Source organism: Dromiciops gliroides, chromosome 6, assembly GCF_019393635.1.
Source record: "Dromiciops gliroides isolate mDroGli1 chromosome 6, mDroGli1.pri, whole genome shotgun sequence".
NCBI classification, from domain to species: Eukaryota; Metazoa; Chordata; class Mammalia; order Microbiotheria; family Microbiotheriidae; genus Dromiciops; species Dromiciops gliroides.
Genome location: NC_057866.1, coordinates 23,784,607 through 23,803,132, shown reverse-complemented (window position 1 = coordinate 23,803,132; position 18,526 = coordinate 23,784,607). Strand labels below are relative to the sequence as shown.

General features: G+C 46.8%; 1 protein-coding gene across 4 annotated transcripts in view; it reads left to right on the top strand.

Moving 5' to 3' along the window:
- The first annotated feature begins 65 nt into the window (after positions 1-65).
- Positions 66-18,526, top strand: part of ATG13 (autophagy related 13) — a 36,961-nt gene continuing 18,500 nt past the window's right edge. For 2 of the 4 annotated variants that reach the window (XM_043970917.1, XM_043970919.1), the window contains exons 1-4: positions 15,638-15,719; positions 16,721-16,801; positions 17,276-17,395; positions 18,316-18,362. In XM_043970917.1, coding sequence (XP_043826852.1) covers positions 15,651-15,719; positions 16,721-16,801; positions 17,276-17,395; positions 18,316-18,362 — 317 coding nt within the window. In that variant the 5' untranslated portion in view covers positions 15,638-15,650. Of the gene's footprint in view, positions 522-2,536; positions 2,563-15,637; positions 15,720-16,720; positions 16,802-17,275; positions 17,396-18,315; positions 18,363-18,526 lie in introns of those variants that run through there. The other 2 variants (XM_043970916.1, XM_043970918.1) reach the window with 2 other exon arrangements.

Below are 18,526 nucleotides of genomic sequence, written 5' to 3'. Positions count from 1 at the left end.
CCACACAGCCCCGGTTTCCCCTTTCCTTTCTCCTGACCTTCACCTCTCCGTTTTGTGCCCCAGCCAAAGCTTGACCACTGGCCAGGGCAGACTGGTACCGAAGGCAGATGGAACTTTTGGGTGATTCCTGGCCGCGAGAAGACAAAAGGAGGCCGTAGGACCGGAAGCGAAAATGCGAAAGCGGATAGACGTCGCGCTTTTCCTGGACCGCCCCCTCCCCCCTCCTCCAACGAAGCGGATGAAAACAAACAGCAGCGATGGCGGCGCCTGGAGCCGGGAGGCCGCGGGGCTGGAGCCGGAGCCGGAGCAGCGCGTGACGAGCTCGGAGCCGGAGCCGGAGCCGGAGGCGGTGGAAGCCGCAGCGCGGAGACCGAGGAGCGCGGGCGGCCGTCCTTGAGCCTAGGCAGGCGCAGAGTCCCGCGGCCCGCGAAGAGGGAGGCCCCGGGCGACCAGCGGCGGGGCCCAGCCCGAGGCCGGAGGCGGCGTCCCGGGCCCCGGAATGCGAGTCCTGAGCCCCACAGGTACGATCTCCCCTACCACCTCCCCCGAGGAAACCGAGGCCGGAGCGGGCCCCACTCCCCCGACCCTCCCATTACAAGTGGGGAAACTGAGGCTGGAGAGGGGACGCGTGTCCGTAGGATTCAGGGGAGGAAGGGACCCTCTCCTAAACCCGAGGAAGAGCGCGGTGACAGCGCCAGATGCGGACCCAGAGAACGGGCTTTGAACCGTCTCCGTTTCTTGCCATCTCACTCTTCCCCGATGACCTCCCAACCTCCGGGGTCACGGAATCAATTTCTGGCCCAGGCCCCTCCACTCGTGAGGAGCCTGAGAGGGGGATGCGGAGGTGATATCAGACCAGGAGGAGGAAACCTGAGAGCTGGAGACGGGGAAGTCCCTCGCCCAGGAGGCCCAAGTGGGAAATGGCAGAGCTGGAGTCTTCTGAGTCCCAAATCAGTGTCGTGTCCCCACCCCCGGCTCCTGGACTGCTCCGGGTCATGGCCCCTTGGACAACCAGGTCTAAGAGGAAGGGGAGGAGGAGGAGGAGGAGGGACAGGGGCCACCACTCTGCAAAATGGGGCTGGTAATTCTTGGACCATCTTTTCCCCAGGGGTGTAGTGAGCAAAGCCCCCGCCAAAGCAGAAAGCCAAGCGTCGGTAGTACAAAGAGTACCCTACGTCGGCTCACGGCCCCGTCCTGACTCCAAAGGAGAGAGAAGGTAGCACCTAAGGGAGTTCGTGAATTACGCTCAGGAAATATCTCCTCTTAAGTGCCTAAGCATTAGAACAAGGGCAAGGCCCCTGTGTTGGTCTTCCTTTGTATCCTCCATGGGCATCGGGCCTGTCCAACTCTACCCCATTTGGAGTTTTCTTGGCAAAGATGCAGGAGTGGTTTGCCATTTCCTTCTGCTGGCTTTACAGATGAGGAAACTGAGGCAATCTTAAATGACTTGGTCAGTGTCACGCTGCTAGTACATGTCTGAGGCTGGATTTGAACTCAGGTCTTCATGACTCTAAGCCCAGTGTTTTATCCATTATGCCAGAGCTTCTTAAACTATGGGCGAAGTCCTCATATTGGGTCACCCACAAAAAAATTGGCAGTAAAGGTTTGATTCCTATAGCTATTTTGTATACCTACATACTGGGGGGTAAAAATGTATTGGGCAAAAAGGGGTCATGAGTGGAAAAAGTTTAAGATGCCCTTCACCACGCCACCTAGCTGCCCATTTACTAAGTGCTTAATAAATGCTGGCTGGCTGATGAAAGATTTCTTTGGCTTATTGCTGACTCCTCAGCTATTAGAGGATTCTGAAATGAAATCCTTTCACAGCAGAAAGATCCCTTCCCTTTTTTTCCTTCCTGACTCTTCAAGCCCTTCTCCAACCCCCCCCCCCCAAAAAAAAAATGTTGTTATTCATTGGACACTGAATGTGAAGCTTGGAATGAGGAGCACCCAGATTCAAATGATGCCTCTGACCCTCCCTAGCTATGTAACCATAAACAAGGTTACTAACACCTATAGTACCAACCTTTCATCTCTATGTAAAGTGATGTGTAAATATGATCAGATCACGAGGTATTTATTAGGTGCCTACTGTGTGCCTCTCATAGGAAGGGCATTGTATAGTGGATGAAGAGCTGGGAAGCCTGGGTTCAGGTCCTGCCTCTGATTCATATTGGCTCTGTGACCTTGGACAAGTCTGGACCAGAAGTTGCAGAGAAAGTGCTGGCCTGCATTGGTTGAAGGGAGTTTTCTTCATCTGGGAATCTTAATTCCAGTGAAATCATGGGTCCATTTCTTATCCCTGGCTGCCAAATCTGGAGCTCCATGTTGGGGACCCAAAGAGAAATGATAGATAGTCCCTGCCCTAGATATAGTTCAACTCTCCTGGCATGGACATTCCAGAGGCTCGTAGACTTTACCCTCAGTGTGACACCTGGCAAATTATCAGAAAAAGCCTTGTCATGGAATCATTGATTTAGTGCCGGAGGGACCTTAGAGTCACATAGGTCATTTTTCCCTTTTTTTTTTTTTACAGGTGAAAAGCAAAGTGACTTCTCTAAGGTAAACTGAGGAGCAAATGACAGAGCTAAGGCACCTTCTCCCTTCTCATTCTGAATTGATTTTTATGCACTAATGCCTTTTATGTCCGTATTGTATTTATTCAACCAGACTGCCAACTTTTTTCATTTCTCTTTTCCCTTTAGAACGGTAGGACCTTGTAAATGCTTGTTAGGTCGATTAGTGGTTGAGTACTGTGAACATGAGATGGATATGCTGTATATAGGCCAGAGGTTGAATGGCTCATATGCAAATCTTCTGTACTGGTAGAAGCACCATTTCTAAATTGCTCAGGCAGCAGGGACCCTGTCTTCTGGTTTTCCATTCAGCCAAAAAACCAAACCAAAACAATTCAGTCCCACAAACAAGTGCCTATCTACCTTAGGGAAGGCGCTGTGCTAACCACTGGAGATAAAGTGGAAGTCTCCGCTCTCATGAAGATTCTACTCCCTGTACCGTCTCTTAGAACATTCTACTTGGGCACTACAGTCGCCACAAAGACAGTTATGTAGTAGTAATCCCCTTAACATTTTATGAGTGTGAAAGAATGAGGAAGGCTAGAGTGTGACCTATCCAAGTTAGAGTTCAGGTTTGGGATTTGTTTTTTTGTATGAGGGATTATTTGAATTCTAATAAGCAAACTGGATCAGGAACTGATGAATATTCTGGCTTGAGGTCACTGGGTTGTGTAAGGGATTTTGTTTTATTTAAAGACAAAAAGGGATCTAACTTTGGGCTGTGCATGCTGGTTGGGCATGGTTTATGCCCTCAAGGGTGGCCCTTGATTGGAAAGCCAGTTCTTTATCTTGGGAACAGTACAAATACTTCTGTGTGTTCCCTTTCTCATCTTCATGATGGGTACATGTGGTTGTAATACTGGGATCAATTTGCAGAACAGACTTTAAAGAATACTCTGGGAATGTACCCTCTATATTATCATGACTGTAATTTTGACTTGTTGAGTTTGGCTGTATTTCGTGAAAAAGCTGGGGTGAAATGGGGCAGTCTGGTGCTATGACTTCATTGCTATAACTTCTCATCTTTGAGAGCTGCCTATACATAGCACTGGGAAGTTAAGGGACTTTCACCAACAAGTCTATGTCAGGTATAACTTGACCCCAGTTCCCCTGTGGTTTGGAATTTTGTGCTTTTAAAAAGGGACCCTTAAAGTTTTGTGAAATCTGAATAACCATAGAATGAATTATCTGTAATCTCAGCTGGGTGGCACAATGGATAGAGTACCAGGCCTGGAGCCAGGAAGACCTGAGTTCAAATCCAGCCTTAGACATTTACTAGCTTTGTGACCCTGGGTAAGTCCCTTAACCTTTGTTTGTCTCAGTTTCCTCATCTATAAAATGGAACTGGAGAAGGAAATGGCAAACCACTCCAGTATCTTTGCCAAGAAAACCCCAAAAAGGGTTGCAAAGAGTGGGGATATGATTGAAAACGACTAAATCAACACAATCTCTGGGTGGGGAAGGTTAGCCCTAAGGGTAAGATAAACAAGTTAGTAAATAATCCAGAACTATTCAAATTTTCCCTTGTAATGGAGGGTGAGGGCAGATTACATTATCTAGAAGGGGGGGGGGGGGAAGAGATCTACTGGAAAAGGTATGTAGTTTTTCAAATGTTAATGTAGCCTTTGAAATTGCTACCTTAGTATTCATTGATGTTGTTATAAAATGGTGTTGATGGACCCTTAGTGTCTCCAGAGATGTGCCAATAAGAGCTGGCCAGCCCCTGTTTCTCTCCACTGTCCTTTGTCACTAAGGAAGGGTGAAAGAATCCAAGGCCCCCACCACAAAGAAAAAACTCAAAGCCCACGCCTTGCTGAACGTGGGTCAGCCTGGGACTCTTCCTGCTTGGGATGGTCATCTCTTCCCCTTTTTTATTCATATGTATGCAGAAGAATCACAGACTCAGTGCTTTCTAAACCTTAAAGTTACCACCCTGTGAGTGAAGTAGGTGCAGTAACACCTGTGGTATTGATTCCCACTTTACAGATTAGGAGACTGAGGGCCTTGCCACCCCCACCCCCCTGGTCTTGAGGGTATTATCAGAGGCACATTATATGCAGCAAACCCTGATTTCTCCCGACTCTAAGTCCATCACACATTCCATGACACAAATCAACAATGAGTTCTGTTTTGGACAAGTTAAGTTTGAATTGACGACCAGACATCAAATGAGAGGGTGCAGCAGGCAGTTGGGGTGTAGGGGTGTGTGTGTATCTGGATGACTTGAACCTTCCAGGGTGTTCTCTAGTAACTGATGAGATCTATGAGAGAGGACTCTCTCAGCCTTGGGGCCTGCTCCCTAGTAGGGGGTGTGTGTGGAAGCCATTAAACCTCATCATTCAACTGAAACTGCTCTCTCCGAAGTCACGTCTAAGCTTTCCTTAGTGCTCCTCCTTCAGGGCCTCTGCTCCTCGATGCTTTCTGAGTTTCCCAGACACTGCTCTTCTGGTTCTGATTATCCGACCACTCTTCAGGGTCATATCCCTGGGTGTGGGCCCTCTCCTTTTCCCCTCTATCAGCTCACAAAGATTTGATTATCTCTTTGCTGATGGTTCTCAAATCTGTTTATCCAGTCTTAATCTTTCTGTTGACTACTAGCCTCTCCTGCCTATTGGACATTCTGAGCTGCATGGTCCATAAACATCTTAAATTCAACATGTCCCTGGGGCAGCTAGGTGACTCAAGTGGGTAAAGCACTGGACCTGAGTTTAAATCCAGCCCCAGACACTTATTAGCTGTGTGACCTTGGGCATATCACTTAACCCCATTGCCTCATAAATAAATAGACAGCCAAATAAGTAAATAAATTCAGCGTGTCCAAAACTGAGCTCATAACTCTCTCCCCTCCCCCCAACGCTTCCCTTTTCCTATAGAAAGCTCTGCCTTCCTCCTAGTCACCCAGCCTCAAAACCAGGTGTCATCCTCAGCTCTTCACTCTCTCATCTCTTCCCCCATCAAATTTGTTGCCAAGGGCTATCAATTTTACCTTTATAACATGCCCTTTGTCTCCTCTGACAGTGCCACCCTAGTGTGGGCCACCATCACCTCATGACTGGACTGTTCCAACAGCCTTTCACAGGTCTCTCCCCAGTCCCTTCTGTCCTCCACTCAGCTGTCAAAGTGACCCTTACAAACTGCAGGCCTGACTGTGTCGACCCCAGGAGCTCCCTGACATTTCCAGGATCCAGTATAAAAACTTGTTTGACCTTCAGAGCCCTTCCGGATCCCTCCACCCCCACCTCTCCAGTCTTCTTAGACCCCACCCCCATCAGTGATCCAGGACACTGGCCTCTTTGTTGTTCCTCACTCAGAACAAAAACTTGGGCGTTTTTTGGCTGGCTGTCTCCCATTTTCCGTCCTCATCTTTGCCTCCTAGGCTCCTTTCAGTCCCAGATAAAATCCCACCTTCTCTGAGAAGCTTTTTTCCTCCCCCTTCATTTGAATACCTTCTGCCAGCTGGTCATTTTCACTTTATCCTGTGTATCTTGTTTGTACATAGTTGTTTTCATGTTGTGAGGGCAGGGGCTCTCTTTGTATCGCCAGCACTTGGCACAGTGCTCTGCATGCAGTAGGTACTTAATGTTTACTGACTGATTAGTAAGAGAACCAGAATAACAGTCTTCCTTGACACCTCATTCTTGTCACTTGTCCTTTTTCCTTTCTTTCCACATAAGTTTTTGGTTTACTAGCCTGCAAAGGAAAAAGTCAAGCAGCATTAAGTTTCCATCAGTGCCATACTGTCTCTGGTCTCTCAAAGTAAATGTGGATCTGTTGCCAAGTCCTGTTTTCTCTTCATTAAAAATGCCTTTCTCTGGGGCAGCTAGGTGGCACAGTGGATAGAGCATCGGCCCTGCAGTCAGGAGGACCTGAGTTCAAATCCGGCCTCAGACACTTAACACTTACTAGCTGTGTGACCCTGGGCAAGTCACTTAACCCCAATTGCCTCACCAAAAAAAAAAAAAAAGCCTTTCTCAGGGGCAACTAGGTGGCGCAGTGGATAAAGCACTGGCCCTGGATTCAGGAGAACCTGAGTTCAAATCCAGGCCTTGAACACTTGACACTTACTAGCTGTGTGACCCTGGGCAAGTCACTTAACCCTCATTGCCCCGCTAAAAAATAAAATAAAAATGCCTTTCTGAATGTTGTGACCTTGGGCGAGTCACTTGTCTGGATCTCAGCTCCCTCTATAAAAATGAGCAGGTTGAACTAGATGATCTCTCTGATTAGAATAATGGCAATTATAGCAACAGCTTGCATTCCTATAGCACCTTAAGGACTGCACCGCCGAGAGGCCGATTGACTGCTTTACCCAGGGTTCCGCAGCTAGTAGATGTCTGAGGCTGGATCTAAGCTCAGGACTTCCTGACTCAAGCCCTCCATTCTCTTCCCCCTGCTGCACCTGGCTTCAGATGTTGGATTGTTCATCTGCCCTCACTTTCTTGTTCCCATTGCCATCATTGTGGTCTTGGCCCTGGACCCCTCGATACCAAGCTGATCTTTTTCAGACACTTTTGCCTGACTTTGGAGGGCCTCAGAAGCCGGCCTTCACCCTAAATAGCCCCTGGTTTGTGGCATCTGTCAAACACCTGTCCTCTGCCGCAGTTAGACTGGTCCGTGGGCTGTTGTCCATCTGCTCCGTCACAGGCCCTGTTTGTCTCCTCCCTTTTTCCAGGCCTCTACTTGGAGTGAAATGCTTTCTAACCCACTTGGCCTGTCTGAATGCTACCCATTTTTTAAAGGCTCAGCCCACCTTCTGTTTCTTCCTTTCAGAGTAAACTGGATTCCTCTTGCACTTTCTTTTCAGTGTTTTCTGTTTTATACTGTCTCCCAAACTTGATAAGATTTTGAGTTCCTGGAGCCATGGGTCGTAATATCTACTTCCCCCATATCACTTCTTTTGGTGCTGAGCACACAATGAGCATTTGGGCCACATTTAACACCTGCTGTATTCCAAGTGCTGTGCTCAGTAAATACCGTTGATTGGGGAGAGGACTTTGAAATGATAGTTTCTGTGAGCTTGTGGATCTGTGGCAGGGTGTAAAAGGTCACACCCACAGGGAAAACATCAAGGGCCATATACAAATCCAAGGGTGTGTGCCAAAGGTTAGCCTTTGGTTTTGAGGGAGAAATGTAAAACTTCAAACTGGCAAAACTTGATTCATATATTCAGCAAATTAACTTCTGGTCCACATTTAAGGCTCTTGGCATGGAGGGAAAGGCCCAGCAGAGGAGAAGATAAGGAGAGAGATTTCTTCCCCACTGAGTCCTCTCTGACCTCAGTGTGGTACAGCTGGGAGAGCCCTGGGCACCTATGGGGGGGCAGAGAGACTCTGATCTAGTCATCTTTCTAAGTTGAGCATAAGTGGTAGGAATGAGCTACTTGAACAAGGAAAAGAAGATCCTGGGAGGGGAGGGGGGAGGGGGGAGAGGTGTGCTGCCTGCGCAGCTCCCAGTCACCCTCCTGCAGCAAACCACCAGCTGCCCCTGCCTCAGAGAGGTCCCCAAAGTCGATCTGTTCACTTCAGTTGGCACATTTCCTTTTTTTAACCAGTGTGTGCAGTAGTTTTCATGCATTACTTTCTCTTCTGAAGCTTCTTTTTTTTTTTTAGTTAGCATTTGAGTACAATAGTGAGTAAAGATTGGCAGAGCTGCCCATTTGTAAAGGTAGATCCTCTTCCTCAGTTGACAGCAGAGACCCTGGAATCCAGAAGGAAGCACTAACTAATCAACCAGGGGGCAGCTATTGTTTGGGTAGGTGCTCCCTTGAATCAATCGAAGCCTTTAGAATTTATCATTTAATAGATGGCTTTGGTACAGTTAGGCAGGCCCCCAAATTCATTACCCTGGAGCCAGGCTGCTCCTGTGGGCCACTGGGCTCACAGTCTGGCTCCAGGACTGGCCTTGGAGCCTTTCCAACTTGAACCTCTCTGCTTGGGCTCCTCCTGGCATGGCCCCTGAGAACCCAACAGGCAATGGCCTGAACGAGACCTTAGAAGTGTGGTTGTTATGGAAGCAAAACAGGTGGGCTGCTTTGTTTTTTTCAGATGTTTGTTCCAAAGGAAATTGGTATCTGGTTCGTTTGTACATGACCTTTAACAATTTGGCATCCTGAAGGATGGATTAGGATGGATTTCTCTTTGTTGTGAGGATGATGTACAAGATACAGGCTGGGGCTAAAGAGCTATTTTTATTGGGGCCAGGTACCACATAAGACCAGAAATGGGCCTTTTATTTATGTTCATTGTCACCAAGGCTGATTTTATTTATTTTAAGTGCTGCATGAATCAGTCTCTGCATTTGGAAAGTGGTGAGTTAGGGCAAATAGGTGAGGTTCAGGCTTGAAGGGACACACTCTGATATGCCTAAAGAAGGCATTTCAGAAAAGGTGATATTTGATAACACATAATTCTATCACAGGGAGCTATTCATTTTTCTCCTATATGTCTGTGATTATACATAGTAATTGGCTTGTGGCCCCATAGCAGGTAGTTTTAGTTGTTTTTTGGTTTGGGGTTTTTTTGTTTGTTTGTTTGGTGGGGGGTTTTTTTTGGTAGGGCAATGGGGGTTAAGTGACTTGCCCAGGGTCACATAGCTAGTAAGTGTCAAGTGTCAGAGGCCAGATTTGAACTCAGGTCCTCCTGAATCCAAGGCCAGTGCTTTATCCACTATGCCACCTAGCTGCCCCCTAGTTTTAGTTTTTAAAAAAGGCTAGAGGTATCTCACATGAGATCATAAATTCAGCTTGTTATCAGAAAAGGAAAAGGAAATTGAAGAATTTGCAAGAAACTTTTACCACATGATCAAGAGAGTGAGATTTTCAGCTATGAAGTCCAAAAAAGCCTGTCACTTAAAACAAAAATGACCTGACCCATAAAGTCCTGCCTCTTGGCCAGTTCCTCAAAATGTCTGTGCTTGGTTCCTCAGATTCAGGCCTCTGTCCTGCCTGTCTCTAAAAGAAAAAGCAGCTGAAGGAAGGACCAGCCGGCTCTTGACAGACATCCCATCATCATTATGCCTCACCCCTAAGAGACCCACTTTTCCACAATGACTCATTGGTTGGGACTGTCCTCACCACCTGAATCTTGTTTTCTCCACGCTAAACATTCTAAGCTGCTTTAACTGCTTCCCATGACCTGCACTCAAGGTCACCACCCTGGGTACCGTCCCGCGGACACTTTCCACCTTGTCCTTGTCTTTGCGGGAAGGGTTACCGTGTCATTCCCATGACCCGACACAAAGCCTGGTGTCAGGAAGAGAATGTAGTGCTTAGAGTGGGGTCTGCTCAGGACAACACAGGGGTGTACTGTCACCTCTTCTTTCCTGGAGGTGCCGCCCAAAGCTGCAAGTCGTTAATAAAACGGTTAACCAGCATAGGGCTGAGCACAGAGTCCCGGGATATTCTCTTGGACACTTCCTCATTGTTGGCAGTGAACCATGAATGACTACTTTTAGATTGCAGCTAGCCAGCCAGCTTGGAATGCCACTTAGATTCTAGATCCTATCTCTTCATATTTTCTACAAGAACAGTATAAGATATTTTATCAAAAGCTTTGTTAAAATCTAGTTAAACTGGGGCAGCTAGGTGGCACAGTGGATAGAGCACCGGCCCTGGAGTCAGAAGGGCCTGAGTTCAAATCCAGCCTCAGACACTTGACACATACTAGCTGTGTGACCTTGGGCAAGTCACTTAACCCCAATTGCCTCACCAAAAAAAATCATCTAGTTAAACTACATCTGTAAGTGCCCCCCCCCAGCCAAGTACTAGTTTATTAACTGTCCAAAAAAAGGAAATAAAAAGTTCCTCTGGTATGCCCTCAAGGAAACTGTAATCTTAAAAGCTGTAATCATTGAATGACAATACCAAAAAGATGATGTGGTCTGCATGGAGTTAGGAATTTGGAAAGACAGAAATAAGGAGGGATAAGGTTCCCAAGTAGAGTGGACAACCTTTGTAGAGGCAGCTCAGTCTGGAGACAGTTTGAAATACTCACTGTGTGAGAGGAAGTCATATGAAAGTCTGTCACGGTTGGCTAGAACTGAGTTGGGAAGGGCTTGAAATGAGGGACAGAGGAGTGGGTAGGTAATGAGGAGCCATGGAAACATTGTGGGTAAGAGCATGATGGAAAGTGCCGAACTGGGAGTCAGGGGGCCTTTGTTTTAGTTCCAGCCTCAGACGCATAATGCCTTAGGACCAGGGTTCACTTATGAGGATCCAGTGAACTGCTCTTCTTAAAATACTTTGTAAAGCACTCTCTAAATGCAAGTTATTAGTATTATTATTGGAGAATGAATGGGGAGAAGAAACTGCAGCCAGGCCCCAGTTCATGTTTGCTTCTCTGTGTGAAGTCATGGACCTAAATAGCGATCAGAATGACTGGGCTCTGTGTGCCAGCGGTTTGAGGATCCTTCTAATAAATGCACAGCCCTTCAGAGGTCCTTCAGTATGTTGGGGTCAGGGCCTCCTGGGAGGATTTAGGGGAAGATGTAAACAAATAGGAAGCCGGGTGAAAATGGATGGATCGATTGTGATCAGAAGAATAGGAGAGCCCATGTCCTTGAAAGAGAGGAGCCCAGAGTTACACATGAGGCGGTTACAGCGGGGCAGGGGCGGGCATCTTCTGCTTTCAGTCTCTGAGCTTAGACCAGACTGTGCCTACTTTATTTGAGAGAGAAGAATTGTATTCTTACCAGAAGAGCACCCAGCCGATGCAAATACCTCAGGCTACAGATGGTGCCCATGACTTGATGTAACTTAAAGCATCTGCAGCTATAGTTAGTGATTGAGCCAGAGGGAGTGGGGTCACCTCTGGAAAGATCCGCCCCACGTGGGGCATGCTGCACTCTTTGGACTACTCTGCGCAAGAGTCCCTCAGTTTTTAGGGAGTGCTTTCCTCCCGCCAGACTGCTCCTTCCTTTGCCTCAGGGGAGGTCAGTATATTCCAAACAGAATGCATTATCTTTTTTTTACATTTAAATTGGTACAGTTTGGCAAAAGATCACCAAATGCCCACAAAGCACAATATGTACCAGAGGAAAATTTACACCTATAGAAGATCCTGTAACTAGAAAGCCCTTTAGAGACACTTAGCTTCGTTTTTTTCCCCCCATATAAACATTTTATTATTTTCCAGTTACATCCAGAGATGGTTTTCAACATTTGTTCCCACAAGATTTCTAGTCTCAAAATTTTCTCCCTCCCTCCCCCCTCCCCAAGACAGCAAGCAATCCAATACAGGCTGAACATGTATAAACACATCTCTGGATGCATTATCTTTGAATGCAGGATTGTGCATCTATTAAGAGCTGTAGCTACAGATACAAGGGGAGACATTCTCAGTCCTCCAGGAGCTTACATACCAGTAGAAGATGACGCATAGAGGGGAATGATGATCCAGAAGGGCTACTTTTGTTTGGAAAGGTACCGGAATGGCGAGTGGGAGCTATAGAAGATTCCATTAAAATACCTTCCTTTCTCAGGAGCAGAATTGATTTGGTTATTGTTCCAGAGGTGCAAGGAAGTTGATAAGAGGGTGGCTGGGACTCTGACCCAGCAATACCACCACTAGGTGTCATATCCAAAAAGAGAGAAAAAACCAAAAAGTTAAAAGACCTATATGTACAAAAAATTATTTAGAGCAAAGAATACAAAATTAGGGGATAGTCATCAATTGGGGAATGGCTGAACAAATTGTGGGATGTTATTATGAGGGAATACTATTGTGCTATAAGAAATGATGATCAGGAGCAGTGGATAAAGCACCGGCCCTGGATTCAGGAGTGCCTGAGTTCAAATCTGGCCTCAGACACGTGACACTTACTAGCTGTGTGACCCTGGGCAAGTCACTTAACCCCCGTTGCCCTGCCAAAAAAAAAAAGAAATGATGATCAGGATGCTCTCAAAACCTGAACAGACTTACACGAGCTGATGCAAAGTGAAATGTACTGTATACAAAGTAACAGCAATATTGTAAGATGATCATCTGTGAATGACTTGGCTATTCTCAGCAATGCAATGATCCAAGACAACTCTGAAGGACTTATGATGAAAAACGCTATCCATCCTCAGAGAAAGAACTGTTGGTATCTGAATACAGATTGCAGCATAATTTTTTTTAACTTTATTTTTCTTGAGGGCTTTGGGGTTTTTTTTTGGTCTGTTTTCTTTTACAACCTGACTAATAAGGAAATGTTTTGCATGACTACACATGTATAACTTATATTGAATTGCTTGCCTTCTTAAAGGAGGGAATGGGGTGGGAGGAAGGAAGAGAATTTGGAACACAAAGTTTTAAAAATGGGTGTTAGCAATTGTTTTTTACATGTAATTGGAAAAACAATTTTTTTTTTTTAATTTTTAAGAAGGAGGTAGCTGGGGAGCAGGAATCAGGCAAAGCATGGTTGGAACCTCCTGAAATTGGGGCTTGGTGAGGCTCCTCAGTGAGGAGTCTGAAGGGAGGCATGTACATTGCAGGTATTTCCAAACCCATGAATGAAGCTTAAAAGACAGGGATAGGGAATTGCGACCAATCAGCCACCCTCTTTCAGCTTTACTCTCTTTACTCTGAATATTCTTAGGCTTCTTCTGTCCTACCGAAACGATTCCTGTGACGTATGCCTGGCAGTCCTTGATCCCTCACCAATCTCTCACTTAACTGTATAATCCTGTCTCTGTTTCTCTTCCCTCCAAACTCAGTCGCCTCCTTCCAGAGCCTTGTCTCACTTTTTGTTTTCAGAAACACTCCTCCTTGTGCCTCTCTAACCCATGACTCTGGACTCATGCCTTCTTCTCTTCCCCTTTGCTGGCTCCACTTGCTGCCCCTCCTTCTTCATCTTGGGGAATTCCTCCAGGGCCTCGATTCTGCCATCTTTCCTGTTTCCACCGGTTCTCTTGTGCTGATTTAATCTCCTCCCATTGCCCTGGGTAGCACCTCGACACCCATGACTCCTAAATGTATATCTCTAGCCACAAACGATTTCATTCCTTCATTTCTGACTGCCTACTTGACCTACTTTCACCTGCATATCCTGCTGCATCTCATGTTGCCTGTGTCTGAAACTGCACTCCTCGTCTCCCCTTCCAACCAACATGTTCTTCCTCCTCACTTCCTTATGTCTGGTCCTTTTACCACCATTCCCCTGGGTCACCCAGCCTGTCTGTAATGTCCGTCACTTCCCTCACCCAAGGTGGTGGTTTGGGCGTCGAAACCTCTCGTATCTCCTTCTTTTCTTTCTATTGCTCTTGCCTTGAATGTGTAGGGAACTCTTGACACTTAGTTACCTGCATGGCCTTTGTTGAACCAGATGTCCCCTGTGCTGTACCTTCCAGCTCTGAGTGAGCCCTGAGTGCTGTTCTTAGCCAGGTCTTCAATACCTTCTGGATGATTACAGTAGCCTTCACTAGTTTTCTTGTCTCCCAGACAGTACCCCTCATGAACCTGCCTGAAGCATCTCATGCATCTTTTCAAGCACTGGCTCCCTCATGCCCACTGACTTCCAAGTTGCATGTCAGGCTTTTTGTGCTTCAGCTCCAGCCTACCTCTCGGGGTTCTCTGCTTCTGCTCTTTTACATAGCCAGCACCCTTCTGGAGTTGTCCAGAGTCACACAGCTGGTAAGTGTCTGAGGCCAGGATTGGATTCGGGTCTTCCTGACTGCCGGCATGGTGCTCTATCTGCTCGCTGCCTCTTGATAGTCTACGGATATTTTAAGGCAAGACTAAGGGTTGTGTCTTTTTCTTTGATCACCTTAGCAGTAAGTAATCGATCTCTTAGTATAATTCTTTGTCTGCGGTCCTTTGTCCTCTACTTGGTTACCAGGTCTTTGAGGGCAGAGACTGACTTTATTTCTTCTTGTGGGCAGCCGTAGCAGTCTTCACATGGGAACATTTCTCTAATGAATTAATTTTAAAATCTGAATTTTTCCATGTAGTTTCGATTAGCTCCAGTGCTCATCCTGATTTGCCATTTTCAACAATGGCCACGTCTGAATCTTGCATTCCGTAGTTTCTCTCGGTGGGAGCTTGTATGAGCATGAGCTGGGAGAACTCTTGGCCGCCTTTTGGCTTCAGTACTAGGACTGAATCTAGCCTGTCTCTACCAAGGCTCACATATACACAGTATTAAAGAGCAGATTTGTAGCACTGTGCTTATTCTCTTCCCTGGGAACCCAAGGGTCCTTGTTTCCATTACAGTGCTTGATTATGTTTATCATGTGTTGTACCAGCTTCCCCATGTAACACATACGGGTTTCCTCTTTCACAATTTAAAAATCTCATCTCTAGGCAGCAGAGCTGTTTGCCCCAGGGCCTCATCTGTGACACCCACCAGCTCCATACAGTCATCACAAGTGTGGGGAAGGGGGCAGCTAGGTGGCACAGTGGATAGAGCACCGGCCCTGGCGTCAAGGACCCAAGTTCAAATCCGGCCTCAGACAATTGACACTTACAAGCTGTGTGACCCTGGGCAAGTCACTTAACCCCAACTGTCTCACCCCCAAAAAAAGGAAAGGATTAAAGAAATAGAGGGAGAGAGAGTGTACAAAGTCTGGGGAAGAGGGGCCACCAAGAGGCCTCTTGTTTGACTTTTAACTCACTAGAATTTTTGACTCTGCACAAGCTTGTATTCACTCAGCATATGGGATAGCATAGCATGCTTTCTATATTTCTAGCAAATTTCAATCCTCTGCCTTTGTCAAGTAGAACAGAATAACAGCTCCTGTCATCCTCTGTGCACCAGGTTGATGTGTTATGTAATAACTACTCGTTTTGTAAAGTAGATTTATGAAGACGGAGAGAGGGAGGAGAGATGGGACAGTGGGCCGGGCTGAGCCGTGAAGTGTCAGACATGGCCAGTGTGGTTTGAAGGGCATCTTTTTTATTCCCCAAAGGGAAGTTTTCCTTCTTAATCCTTTTCCCTTTTGGTCTCTTTAGTTAACTGAAGCCTTTCATTCCTACCCTCCCAGTTTCCCATGCACATACTTAGGAAAGAGCAGCTTCCCTATATGATTTGAGAGGACTAATGTCCAGACACTGATATTGTGCTGCATTATATATTATCTGTTTCAGATTTGTATATGCAATGGACACTGATCTCAGTTCCCAGGACAGGAAGGACCTGGACAAATTCATCAAATTTTTTGCCCTGAAGGTGGGTGATATGTTCTTCATTCATTTGTCCCTAGAGCTGTTAGAAATAACTTCCATGCTTCTCCCACTTAGGTAGTCTTTTGAAATGTGCCGTGCATGACAGCTTGCAGCTTGCCCGTTTTAGGGGGTAACTGGTATAAGTTCTGTCTCTTGTAAACCAAGCTGTGAAGGCCTGGGGGCGGTGGAGGGGGCGTAGCTAGGAAGTGGCTTCCAGTTTTCCACAGTTACTTGCTCCAGTGGGGGTGGGGGATAGGAGCAGACCACAGGGCCTTTTGTTGACAGAAATGTCAGGCTGCAAAACCCCATTTTTTGGCACGGCATGTTCCTATGGGGTGGGAGGGAACACAAGTGTTGAATAGTAACCAGCAACATCTTTAGGCATACACTCCCCCCTGACATTCCCATTTTTTCACTTTGTTATAACTTCCTCACCACTGGGGATTTCTACCCTAAACGCTGAAAGCTGTGCAAGGAGTGTTTTCCTAACTCTCATGTGAAGTGCCCTCGTTATTGCTGTGCTCACCCAAGCCAAACATTATAAAATCTGGTTATGAAACCATTTGGGAGCCTTTTACCATCTGGTCACACCCGTGGGCTGTGGCGCTTTCTGGTTCAAGCCTGTGCGAGTTCATGGCAGAGCCTGTTCACGTCCACAGCAGGGCTGATATTCTTGGGAAAACCACAGCCGCCATACGCAGCTTTCCTTCTGCCTGTGTGAATGTCACTTACTCCTGCTGGCTGGTGTTAGACCTGCCCAAGAGTGTGCAGGACTCTTTTCTTAGGCAGCTGTTGTCCCTGGGCCTTCCGAGCCCTAGCAATTCCTCTCTCATCGTGTGCTCCACTTGCATGGATACCCTCTCTTAGGGACATCTCAGTATTTATTGGAGCACCTTCTGGGCAAGTCACTTCACCCTCGTTGCCCCACAAAAGAAAAAGGAAAGAAAAAAGAAAATCCAGCACCTTTTAAGCACGCACCTTTGGGGGTCTTATTTGTCTCTGCAGACAGTCCAAGTGATAGTCCAGGCTCGGCTGGGAGAGAAGATCAGTACTCGCTCGTCATCTTCCCCAACAGGATCTGATTGGGTAAAGCCTTATTTTTTATGAGATTATATGGTCTCTCTTTGCACAAAAAAAGTAGACTAAAAGTATTCTTCGATTCAGCACAAATGCTTAGCAGTGTTAATAAGCCAGGATTTGGGGCCACTGAATGAACAAAGCCTGTTCTCCATTCTCGTGTTCTAGTCTTGGGTTTGGCTCCTGGCTTCTTGCAGCCCAAGATAAAGGAGGTTTGGAAGAGGAGAGCCATATGTTGGGTTTAAAGGTGTTTCACATCCTGGCTAGTCTATCTGCCCATTGGGAGCTCCGTCATAAACACTCGTTTATGAAGAAAGGGAGATGTTAGTGAGGGTTTCCACTCACTGCAAAGAGAAAATGTCTTCTACCTAACAGTGGCAAGGCCTCCCTTGCAGTGAAACTTATCTGACATGCCTGCAGTGCTCCTTCAGGCAAGAGTCCCTGCAGGTTTTAACAAGAAAACCCGTCCTATTCTTTTTTCAGTTCAACTTGGCCATCAAGGATATCCCAGAGGTCACCCATGAGGCCAAGAAAGCACTGGCAGGACAGCTGCCTGCCGTGGGGAGGTCGATGTGTGTGGAAATCTCACTCAAGACTTCAGAGGTGACGAGTCAGCTGAGCTACATACAGATCCTCAGGCCAGCCTGGCACACTTGGGTCCTAAAGGACCCAGGGCTTCTTCTCTTGGGTGCAGTGACTGAATTCACTGGGTCTAGCTCGCTCTTCTTCCTTAGGGGCCCATAGTTGAATGGGGCAGCGAGGCGGCCTCCTGGGTAAAGCAAAGCACCACACTTTGAAGGAGGAGGACCCGAGTCCCATCAGACACTTGCCTGGCGGCGTTATTACCCTGGGCAAATCACGCTAGCACCCCCTACCTCACAGATCAAATGTGTGTGATGATGTGCCGAAGGTACTTTGCTACCCTTAGAGCACTGTATAAATGCTGTCGTTTTTACCATTATCACTATTAATATGATAGTGGCGGTGGTTGTGTCCCCTGGGGAAACAGTGAAAAAGCCAAGTTGAGCCCTGCACACAGACATGTTTCGGATCTCCGGACAAAGCTTTTCCTCTTACCTTGGATACCAAGGGGAAACCCAGGAATCCATCTCCACTTGACTCATTAAGAAAGCTGCCCATTTTTTAACTGAGGGCACAAGACATTTGCTAGTCTTCTCTGTACTTCCCTAACCCAGGCTCACTCCTAAACCCCTGAGTATCTCTGTGTTTCTCATTGATCTCCCTTAAAAAAGAAGGCTTGCTTACAGTAGATTTCTGTATGTAACTCTCCCACCCACTTCATGGCAAACAAAACCCTTTGTATTAGTGGCACTGAAGGGCTAGCACTTTGGTCCTTCTTCATACCCATTGGGTCCAAGTCTTGTTTCTAGGCGAGTTGTCCAGGGAGGGCTGAATATATGTGTGTGGCGTATACCCACCCCCATCACAAGTTTCTGGAGTTAGTAGCATAGGTTTTCAAGTAACTGGAAAAGTGATTGCTATTCTCCACTCATTATTTACAGGGAGATTCCATGGAACTAGAAATTTGGTGTCTTGAAATGAATGAAAAGTAAGTTTCCAACTCAGGAGTCTTGGGGGGCTATGGGAGGAGAAAGAGCAGAGCCTGGAACAGCTAGGACCTGCCAAGGGAGGACCCTCTAGGGAGAATTCCTTTTCACAGAAAAGGAAGCAAAAGAGAAACTGGGGAAAAGGGTGTTTTGTTTTCCCAGAGAA